General features: G+C 43.2%; 1 protein-coding gene across 1 annotated transcript; it reads right to left on the reverse strand.

Moving 5' to 3' along the window:
- Positions 1-423: 423 nt before the first annotated feature.
- Positions 424-10,963, reverse strand: LOC138970243 (uncharacterized). The gene is made up of 3 exons (XM_070342739.1): positions 10,827-10,963; positions 1,200-2,259; positions 424-809 (listed from the first exon to the last, which is right to left on the reverse strand). Exons 2-3 carry the CDS (start codon positions 2,152-2,154, stop codon positions 424-426), a joined length of 1,341 nt encoding a protein of 446 aa, XP_070198840.1. The 5' UTR covers positions 2,155-2,259; positions 10,827-10,963.
- Positions 10,964-11,633: the final 670 nt, after the last annotated feature.

The raw sequence follows: 11,633 nt of genomic DNA on the forward strand, positions 1-11,633 counted from the left end.
CCTCTCCTTGCTAACCTGTAACCTCACCGCGTGTCTTTTACACGTTGTCATTCCTGTCTCTCACGCTGATTTAGGGGTTCTCGAAGCTAGACGGATTTTGACGCCGTCCGCTGCCAGCCTAGCGACGTCACTGCGTGTCTTTTAAACGCAGTCATTCTTGTCTTTCCTGCCGCTGTGGAGGTTCTTCGGAGCTAGACGAATTTAAACACCGTCCACTTCCGGCCAAGCGACGTTACTGTGTGTCTTTTACACGTTGTCATTCCTGTTTCACACGCCGTTGTGGAGATTCTCCGAACTAGACGAACTTAAACACCGTCCACTTCCGGCCAAGCGAGATCACCGCATGTTACCGTGTGTGTGTCACCGTGTGTCTTTTACACGTTGTCATTCCTGTATCACACACCAATATGGAGGTTCTGCGAGCTAGACGAATTTAAACACCGTCCACTTCCGGCCAAGCGACGCGAGGTGCGCGACGGTGCTATCGCTGATCTTGCCATGATAGACGAGGTGCTGAAGCTTGGTGCATGACGTCACCAGGTCCACCAGCAGATGGTCAACGCAGGGCATTTGCCCACCATAATAACCGCCCACAGTCAGAGCCTTCAGCGTGTCTCTCCAGATCGTCAGAGGACGTAGCCACTCCTCGGAAAGTGGACTTCCGTAAGCCGTAAGACCCACGCTGAAGATAGGGACGTAAGCCTCCAAGGTCCACTCCACCAGTTGAAGGTCGGCAGCCTTCACCAGGGTTCGTACAGAGTCCTTGAACCCTGGAAAACTCCTTGAAAATTGGAAAACCTTTTCCAGGCCTTGAAAAGTGCTTGAAAATAGAGTTTTGTTAAATAGTCATTGAAAAGTACTTGATTTTTCCAAATTGTTGCCTATACATTTCGTCAGCAGCTTGTCTTATTTAAAAAAAAAATGCAACCCCCTTTTTTTCGTCAAATACAGTACACACATTTTGGGAGAATAAAAGATCGAGTGAAAACGAAAGCAGACGAACTAACTATTACTAGTCACCCGTAGTTGCTTCCCTTCCCGGAAGTTGGCAAGGGAAACAACTACGGAATGACTAATAGTTTGCAGACGCGGAGAACCGCATTAATTTGGGGAAAATCATGTCCTTGAAAAGCATTTATTTGGTCCTGGAAATGTCCTTGAAAACTCCTTGAATTGTATCAGCTCTGCCCTGCAGGAACCCTGCTTCACGGCCAGCCTGACCTCCAGGTTCGGACATGACCTTTTGAGCAGCGTCCAAGCATCCTCGCTGAGCTGAGGCTGAGTAGCGACGTCGTTGTTTTCAGAATACTCGTCGTATTCGCAAGTCACTGAGAGTGAACGAAGAGGGCTGCGGTTTGCGCACGCAAGTTCTCGGAGCAGGGTCTCACTCAGCAAGACGTGTCGCAGACTCAGATGCCTCAGACACCGGAACTTGGTGACCAGATCCACGGCTGTTTGTGGTGAGCGTTGAACTACACTGTTGGTGGAGCAGGGATTAAACTTCCAGGTGATGTCGAGAGACGTTAGTCCGGGAAACGTCGCAGCGTCGGCCAACACTCGGTCAATCCCCAGATCCCGCTCATGCTCAGCAAGCACGTCCGACGTGACGGGCCACTGTCGCAGGTCCAGCTCCACCAGATCTCTGGCGCTCTTTAGGACGTTGACTGCGGCGTGAAGGCAAGAAGGCTTCCCTGTGTCTCTCCCGTACACACTGCACTGAGTCCCGTAGGATGACACCACCAGCGATACTGTTTTCACCGTCCACGATTCGCATAAATTTGTCAAGAGCTCCAAAGTGCTGTCGTCGATAGCCACCTGACAGTTCGGCACGTGGAATCGTATGTGGTGAAAGAAGTAGCCAAAACTTTCAGCAACCAGCTTGCTGCGTCTGCGTAAACCCAGGCACACACTGCCTTCCTCCCCTCTGATCGCTTGCGTCAGGTCGAGAAACCCGCGTCTCCAGAAAGAAGGGTGTTGGAACAGTTCATGGAAGAGCGAGCACGTGCGAGCCATGCGATAGCGGTCACGTGGACACAGCAGTTCCATCACGCGGAGCCACACGTCGTTAGGCAGACAACTGTAGTCCATGGTCACTTTGTTCTGTTGGTGTGCAGTCTGCGTCATGATGAGAGAACTCTCTTGGGTCACTTCCATCTACGTCCAGCTTCTTCGTCATAAGAGTGAAAACGAGGCTGAAAATCCACCCAGTTGTCACGTGGGACCTAGCCGATGGTCACGTGACTTTTGCAGCTGTCTTATCTGGAACAAAACAAGCAAGCAGTATCAGTTGACAGTTTATTCACAACACACGCCCCTAATTGGCCACTCAGTGCTGCATATGACTTTACATTTTAGGACGATGCCGTCAAGAATGACCACGCAGGAATCACTAGACCAACAGCTTGTCGTGGACGAGAGAGAGAAATTCAAGTTTTACGCCCTCACGGCAAAGCCATTAGGGGCATGTTCCCGGTTCACGTTTAACCCGACTTTAGATGAGATACACAAGTGTATGCGTGTTTAGGTGGTATCAGCCATCTGCGCGCACTTATGGCAGAATGACCGAGGTCTTTTACGTGCCACTGTGGTGACACGGGGGTGGGAGATGGATACCGTCTCTGGGTCTGCACATAAAGTTGACCTGTGTCCGTCCCGGCCCGGATTCGAACCAGCGACCTTTCGATCACAAGTCCAGTGCTCTACCACCTGAGCTACCCGGGCCCCCTCGTCGTGGACGAGTGAGAAAGCCGATAACTAAACGTATGACTGTTATAAAGCACACCGGGTGTATGCCTCAGAAGGCCTACAGTGTGCGACAACCAGTTCCAAACAGACCAGTCTATGTCTATCCGAGAAGAATGAATCCGATGTTGGAGGAAAAAGCTGGAACGGCTACAGTGCAGCCTTACGGAGAAAAAGTTGAGATAGTTACAGTCAAGGGAGATAACACCCACTGCAGCAGCTGACACCGAGCTGAGCCCTTGGGGAGAACCACAGCACATAAAAATAAGGACTGATGACTATTCATCATGCTTGACGAAAAATGATTAGTTGGGCTCAGTATCCCATTATTTACTATATATATACTCGTACATGCCCTACTGTTGGATAGAAAAACGCTAAGTTTAATGCATGTTGATGACATTTTTGAATATTTGTGATTCAGATTTTATGTCAAGGTTGCTTAACTTTTTGGCATGAGTATATAACGTTGCCTTAATGTCACTCTAACTTTTCGAGCTTCATTGGTTAGGTAGTTTTTCTCCAGCACAATAACTGGGAATGTGTGTCTGTGTTATTTTTGACAGCGTTAACCCTCCTGCCGCGCGCTACCGTCAACGTTAATGAAAGGATGTGACGCGGTCCTACTTATAATTGGGGCAAGTTTGTGACACTAGTATCCCGTTTTCAAACAAAACCATCGTTGTTATGATTTGACTTATTGACTGTGACCACACAAAGCCACGTTTAGTCATTACACGTAATGCCTGAACGAAACAGTCATTACGCGTAATGCCTGAATGAAACAGTCATTACACGTAGTGCCTGAATGAAACAGTCATTACACGTAGTGCCTGAATGAAACAGTCATTACACGTAGTGCCTGAATGAAACAGTCATTACACGTAGTGCCTGAATGAAACAGTCATTACACGTAGTGCCTGAATGAAACAGTCATTACACGTAGTGCCTGAATGAAACAGTCATTACACGTAGTACCTGAATGAAACAGTCATTACACGTAGTGCCTGAATGAAACAGTCATTACACGTAGTGCCTGAATGAAACAGTCATTACTTGTAGTGCCTGAATGAAACAGTCTTTACACGTAGTGCCTGAATGAAACAGTCATTACACGTAGTGCCTGAATGAAACAGTCTTTACACGTAGTGCCTGAATGAAACAGTCATTACACGTAGTGCCTGAATGAAACAGACATTACACGTAGTGCCTGAATGAAACAGACATTACACGTAGTGCCTGAATGAAACAGTCATTACACGTAATGCCTGAACGAAACAGTCATTACGCGTAATGACTGACATTTTCACATGTAATGACTGATTTCACCTATTGACTTTAACATATAATACAAAGACACATAGCTTAAAGGTACTGAACTTGTCAAATCCAGGTGCACGGAGCCCCTGGGGCTTTTAGTCATACCTCAGGCAGCTATCCGTTAGAAGAACTACCAAGTTTCATTGACTTGCACCCAAAGAGTCAAGAACTGCGATTTTTTTACGAATTAATTTCGTACTCGGACCCGGCTGGTCTTGGCCTATTTTTGGATCTAAATTTAGATCAGGTAGATCACCACATCATGCACAAAAAGACACGTCACTAGCAAACTATGTCAGACGTCATCATGAGTTTGTGTAAAACAAAATGGAGGCCGGAGTCACTCAGTTGAATCGAACTCCGACCAAACACCACGTAATAACTAGGTTAATTTATGCACTCGCGTGAACAAGAAACTGTCGAGCTTCACATAATGTCGTCGTTGGGTAGTTTTGGGTTTGTTTTACTACCATAGGAGGATTTTTGAACTGTAAATGCACAAAGTTGCAACAAAAACGCAAAACGAAGGCTGTGAGCTGCACTGTGCCTTAAAAAATAAAAAATAAATAAAAAGTGTCAGCCAATTTGTGCAACACTCGCCGTTGTTTTAATTTTGCAATTTACTACATGTACCGTAATTGACCATCAATCAAGGTAACAATCTGTACTCACAAGTCTTCGTCATTTTCAACGTTTGTGCATTATTTACAAAAAAAACGCATATTGAGTAAACAACAACAAGCATAATTCTTATAGTGGTGTTTGTACGCCTTTTGGGGGGCATATCAATCATATCAATCATATTCAACATCGATAAAACAGTTTATATAAGCCAAGGTTGCCTAGAATATATTTGAGCTTAAATGACAACCAGCATTTTATAATTGAGGTTTATATTGAAGTTGAAAAAATAAAAGAAACAGGGACCCACAAATGAGACCAGCATCGTAGAAAGTTCAACAATCGTCGCTTGCTCGTAAGAAGGGACGCAACTTTTGTGCCTCATCTCAGTGGATGCTTTTGCTACAGTTGTCGCCCTTCGTTTACAGACCAGCTATCGCCGCGTGTTGGTCGCGAGGAGGTGAGGAACATCCACTTCGTTGTCGCTATGGTATTTTACTAAAAAGAGTGCTCGCATCTATAACAACTTAACAAGGGAAATTGTGTATACCTCATGAAAAAAACAAGAGGCGAAGCCATCAAGGCTCACGTAAGAAATCGACAAACAGTAACACAAACTCATTCACTCCGTCACACACACACACACACACACACACACACACACACACACACACACTCACACACACACACACACACACACACACACACACAGAGAAAGAGCATAGGTGAAACTGTGCAAGAAAGCGAGACACTAGATCTAGATCTGTCTGTCTGCATGTAGCCTACTTACACAGGGACACGTATGACTGCCAACTAGTCTCGGCCCGCTCAAAATAATAATGACCGAGACTTTTAGTACTTCCTTCGCGTGACGTCTAACCCTCTTACGTCATAATGACGTCAATGTAATGTGAATATTGTATTTTCGCCTTACGCGACTTGTTGAAGAATTTGTAAAGAGAAGAAACGATAACAGCGGGAGAAATGAAAGCCATGTGTGCATTTTTTTTGTCAGTGATGGACGATTGCGAGTTTGACTCCGTTCTTGCCATGCTCCAAAGCGTGTAACATACAATCTTGCACACGTTTGCTTTATAGTCCAGGCATCTTAGCCACTTTAGTGAAGGGAACGTTGAAGTGACAATGACTAGGTTTAAAATGTCCCTTATCAGAAAGTTCAACCTCAGTCCTTTGATGTTTATTAAACACATTTTCATATAAAGTTGGCGCTTCATACGGAAAAATGGCTTTGAAATTGACCCAAATCCTTCTTTGGGCTCTGTAAATCTCGTTTGGGGGTATGGTTGTAAAATGGTATCTACTGGTCACCCCAATGTATAAACTGAAAACTCTTTCTGCACCAGAACACGCAGAAAGGATTGTATCTGCCTGATGTCTGATGCTTTTCAAAATCCCCAACCACTAACACCTTCAAAACGGACTTTAACTGACACTGTTGTTTTTCCCTATATAATCCTTACTATTTTTCCGAGACGTCGTCGTGTTGTGTATTTAGCTTGCCACAACCTCATACATGGTCCTAAAAGTTAAAGTTGAAGAAAATACTAAAGATAAATGAAAAAGCTGACGCAGTGTCATTCGCACCGTGAATCCCCCCATGGGAACATACTAAAGTCTGGTTCCAAATAGGCTCAATTTCCTTCTATTTCTTTGTATTTCTGCCTCGTAGGGGTAGGGGTGTTCAAACCAAAGGCACCTTTAAACCAAAATTCAAATCACACATCTTACAATACTAAGACACTCAGCAGTAAAAGGGTGTCTGCTGGTAAAAAATTCCAAACAATCCTAAAAGTACTTCACTACTAAAAGTGCTTTTAAAAAGAGCCGTTATTTTTCTCTCTATATTCAGTATTGTGTTTTCTGCGAACATGTAGTCTATTTAGATGGTTGTCGTGTGCACTTGAGTTGCTAAAGCGTTTTCAGTTGGGCATATGTCGAAAAGCAAAGAATTAGCCCTTTGAAAACCATCAGAACTGTCACACAAAAATAACATTTACCTATCTCACCAACTGACCAAACATAGGGCTTTTCCTTATGTATTATGTATTGTCGTGTTTTTTGTAGCATACTTGTGAAAACAGCCACCACTGTTGTAAATGATACTTTAAAGAGCATTATTTCATTTTTACAGTTGAAGGACAACCTGGACTGCCGTATATTACAGCTGTTTTACAATCAGCCAAAATTTTCTTAACAAACGTATGTTAAGAACAACTCCCACAGTGAAATTGAAGGAAAACAAAGTGAAAATCCGCCTGCCATAGAGGAGCTAAAGAATCAACAATAAACGACTGCATGGATAGCTTGATGCACGAATGCATTGCGGACATGTTTGTCTCCAACCAAGAGAAAGTTCCAAAAAATCCCTTTTGTGCTTCTTATTATACAGTGACGTCAAAGACAGCCTTTTCTGCTGTTCATACATTCAGGGGTTATGGTTACACTAAACGACGTAGTTGTAGCCATACTGCCATCCAGATTTATTTTTTCCTTGCGAGCAGTCACAGGGTGTTTGTGCTGTCTGCCAACCGTTAGATGACCCCGCCCAAGTCGTTTGACCGTTATAGAACGCGTCTTTTTGATTTTTTGGCACAGTTGGAAACGGTTGATTTTTATCCCTACCATTGTTTCCAAACATTATATAGGAATGTTTTGTGAACAACGGATAATAGCCGCTACTCGCATGTGTAGCAAAAGTGAGCGTACATACTCACCCTGGTCGTACAGCCGTTGTCCGTTGCCCGTCTTTATCTGTCTGTACTGAACATTACCTTTGGATATTTCTCCAACGCTATGAAGTGAAGAAACACCAAATGTTGCAAAATGTTGTATGACCCCAAGAGCTCAAAAAAGATACTTGAGAACCTTGACCTTACCATAAGGTCAAGGTCACAGGTCACCAAAATTTCACATTGTGCCAGTTTTCTGGAAAACAAATTAAAAACAGCGGGCTTAGTTTTGTATGGTATACAAGAAAAAGAAAGCCTTATCTTCTGATACCATTTTGGTTGACCTCGCTTCAATGTCAAGGTCAGAGGAGCCCTTCAAAGTTGAATTGTAGACATATTTTGATGTGAGCTTGCCCCTTTAACTTTACTATGGACGATATCTCTTACAAACTTAAACACTGAGTGGGGCGTTTGTTAGAATTTCATAGTGAGCCACATCTGGTCACATATCGTTAGGGTCAAGGTCACATTGACCCCTATGAAAAATGTGACCAAGCCGGGTAAAGAAATCCATGTGTCTTGGTAAAAAATCTTAACAAAGCAAAGCCCATGCGACTCTCATGCTTGACCTTTGTCTTAAAGTGACCTTGACCTTCAGGTGACCTTGAAGGTGAAGGTCTAACAACTGAAGCTGGCAAGGACATTGTACACTATTAGAACTGTTTTACAGATTTTTCCTACCAAATTACACATGACCTTTGGCCAAGGTCAAGATCATCAAAGGTCACACATCACAAGGCTATCAATTCAAGACATAGGAAGCATAAACATACTTATTGGCACTTTCTACAAAGAGACATTGTCACTTTTAGTGATTCAATTGCCCGTTTCAGTCACATTTCATAAGGGGCAAAGTGACCTTGACCTTGATGATATGTGACTAAATGTGGCTCAATATCAGTATATAACATGTGCCCCACACAATTATGAAGTTTGAAAGATTTTTTTCATAGTTCAGGGTCAAGGTCACTTCAAAACATGTATACAATTCAACTTTGAAGGACTCCTGTGACCTTGACATTGAAGCGAGGTCAACCAAAATGGTATCAGAAGATAAGGCTTTCTTTTTCTTGTATACCATACAAAACTAAGCCCGCTGTTTTTAATTTGTTTTCCAGAAAACTGGCACAATGTGAAATTTTGCAGTTTTTAGACCACATTCATTCTCCCTGTGACCTTGACCTTAAGGTAAGGTCAAGGTTCTCAAGTATCTTTTTTGAGCTCTTGGGGTCATACAACATTTTGCAACATTTGGTGTTTCTTCACTTCATAGCGTTGGAGAAATATCCAAAGGTAATGTTCAGTACAGACAGATAAAGACGGGCAACGGACAACGGCTGGACGACCAGGGTGAGTATGTACGCTCACTTTTGCTACACATGCGAGTAGCGGCTATTATCCGTTGTTCACAAAACATTCCTATATAATGTTTGGAAACAATGGTAGGGATAAAAATCAACCGTTTCCAACTGTGCCAAAAAATCAAAAAGACGCGTTCTATAACGGTCAAACGGTCCCTTAACAGACTTGGGCGGGGTCATCTAACGGTTGGCAGACAGCACAAACACCCTGTGACTGCTCGCAAGGAAAAAATAAATCTGGATGGCAGTATGGCTACAACTACGTCGTTTAGTGTAACCATAACCCCTGAATGTATGAACAGCAGAAAAGGCTGTCTTTGACGTCACTGTATAATAAGAAGCACAAAAGGGATTTTTTGGAACTTTCTCTTGGTTGGAGACAAACATGTCCGCAATGCATTCGTGCATCAAGCTATCCATGCAGTCGTTTATTGTTGATTCTTTAGCTCCTCTATGGCAGGCGGATTTTCACTTTGTTTTCCTTCAATTTCACTGTGGGAGTTGTTCTTAACATACGTTTGTTAAGAAAATTTTGGCTGATTGTAAAACAGCTGTAATATACGGCAGTCCAGGTTGTCCTTCAACTGTAAAAATGAAATAATGCTCTTTAAAGTATCATTTACAACAGTGGTGGCTGTTTTCACAAGTATGCTACAAAAAACACGACAATACATAATACATAAGGAAAAGCCCTATGTTTGGTCAGTTGGTGAGATAGGTAAATGTTATTTTTGTGTGACAGTTCTGATGGTTTTCAAAGGGCTAATTCTTTGCTTTTCGACATATGCCCAACTGAAAACGCTTTAGCAACTCAAGTGCACACGACAACCATCTAAATAGACTACATGTTCGCAGAAAACACAATACTGAATATAGAGGGACAAATAACGGCTCTTTTTAAAAGCACTTTTAGTAGTGAAGTACTTTTAGGATTGTTTGGAATTTTTTACCAGCAGACACCCTTTTACTGCTGAGTGTCTTAGTATTGTAAGATGTGTGATTTGAATTTTGGTTTAAAGGTGCCTTTGGTTTGAACACCCCTACCCCTACGAGGCAGAAATACAAAGAAATAGAAGGAAATTGAGCCTATTTGGAACCAGACTTTAGTATGTTCCCATGGGGGGATTCACGGTGCGAATGACACTGCGTCAGCTTTTTCATTTATCTTTAGTATTTTCTTCAACTTTAACTTTTAGGACCATGTATGAGGTTGTGGCAAGCTAAATACACAACACGACGACGTCTCGGAAAAATAGTAAGGATTATATAGGGAAAAACAACAGTGTCAGTTAAAGTCCGTTTTGAAGGTGTTAGTGGTTGGGGATTTTGAAAAGCATCAGACATCAGGCAGATACAATCCTTTCTGCGTGTTCTGGTGCAGAAAGAGTTTTCAGTTTATACATTGGGGTGACCAGTAGATACCATTTTACAACCATACCCCCAAACGAGATTTACAGAGCCCAAAGAAGGATTTGGGTCAATTTCAAAGCCATTTTTCCGTATGAAGCGCCAACTTTATATGAAAATGTGTTTAATAAACATCAAAGGACTGAGGTTGAACTTTCTGATAAGGGACATTTTAAACCTAGTCATTGTCACTTCAACGTTGTTCTCTAATATGCCTGGACTATTAGTAGTGGCAAAGAAGGAAAGCGTGTGACATCAGTCTTTGTAAATACGCAATCACTGGCTGCGATCGCTCATAGCCTATGATTATCTCAGGCGCTCAAAGTATTCCGCTGGCAGTGGCCAGTGCCACTACTATTGACTCAGCAGAGAAGCTTGTATCTCCTGACCCTCAGTGATCGCAACAGAGTGCATTAATCAGTCTCGAGTCATTCTTAATCAGTCTTTCATGTCACTGAATTATTTTGCTGCCCTACATGCCAACCGCCATAACAGGCAGTAAGAAAGTAAGTCATGTCATGACGTCACTGAATCGGGAACTCGCACTGCAAGGCGCTCGGCCCGTAGTAGAACACAATAACGTTCAGCGTTGTTAAATTAAGATCCTGCTTGTCAAAAAACTTACCCAACATTGAACAACGACTCCGGTGTAACCAGCAGAGACACGAGTCGACAATGTGTCGCTTGTAAACGAATAAACACTGCCGGGATGCTACACAGGCCGGATCTGCGATCTTCTGCGTCAGTTTCTATTAATAGTAGCAGAGAATCGCAGTTCGTCATCGGCGTCGCAGTGCTGTGTGGGAACTCTGCACACGCACGTGACGTAGACATTTTCTTTGAGTTTATTGACATGATGTATCTATCTACACATGAGGTTTTATTTCAACCACGTGCAGTCCACAGGCATATTGCTTGGTTTGAGTACATTCAATACATTCAAACACAACAAAATATAATGTGCTCACCAAATTTGCTTACACACACACACACACACACCGGCACACACCGTGGCCGGCACAGCACGGTGACACTGCACTGCTGACTGACCGTGACACACGCTGACACACACACACACACACACACACACACACACACACACACACACACACACACACACACACACATATTTCAGTCAGGTATCTTCCATCTCGAGCATATACTTAAACTGAAGCTCGTTCTGTGTTGCATATAATCACGTCATGTCCCAAATAGACTCTATAGTTCTGGGCCGGACAGAAAAACAAAGTTAGCAGTGTGTGTGTGTGTGTGTGTGTGTGTGTGTGTGTGTGTGTGTGTGTGTGTGTGTGTGTGTGTGTGTGTGTGTGTGTGTGTGTGTGTGTGTGTGTGTGTGTGTGTGCGTGTGTGTATCCCTGAACCATCCAGGCAAAAATTACACATGCATATCATCAGGTGCCTATTGACAACGTAA

The sequence above is a fragment of the Littorina saxatilis genome, linkage group LG7 (assembly GCF_037325665.1).
Source record: "Littorina saxatilis isolate snail1 linkage group LG7, US_GU_Lsax_2.0, whole genome shotgun sequence".
NCBI lineage: Eukaryota > Metazoa > Mollusca > Gastropoda > Littorinimorpha > Littorinidae > Littorina > Littorina saxatilis.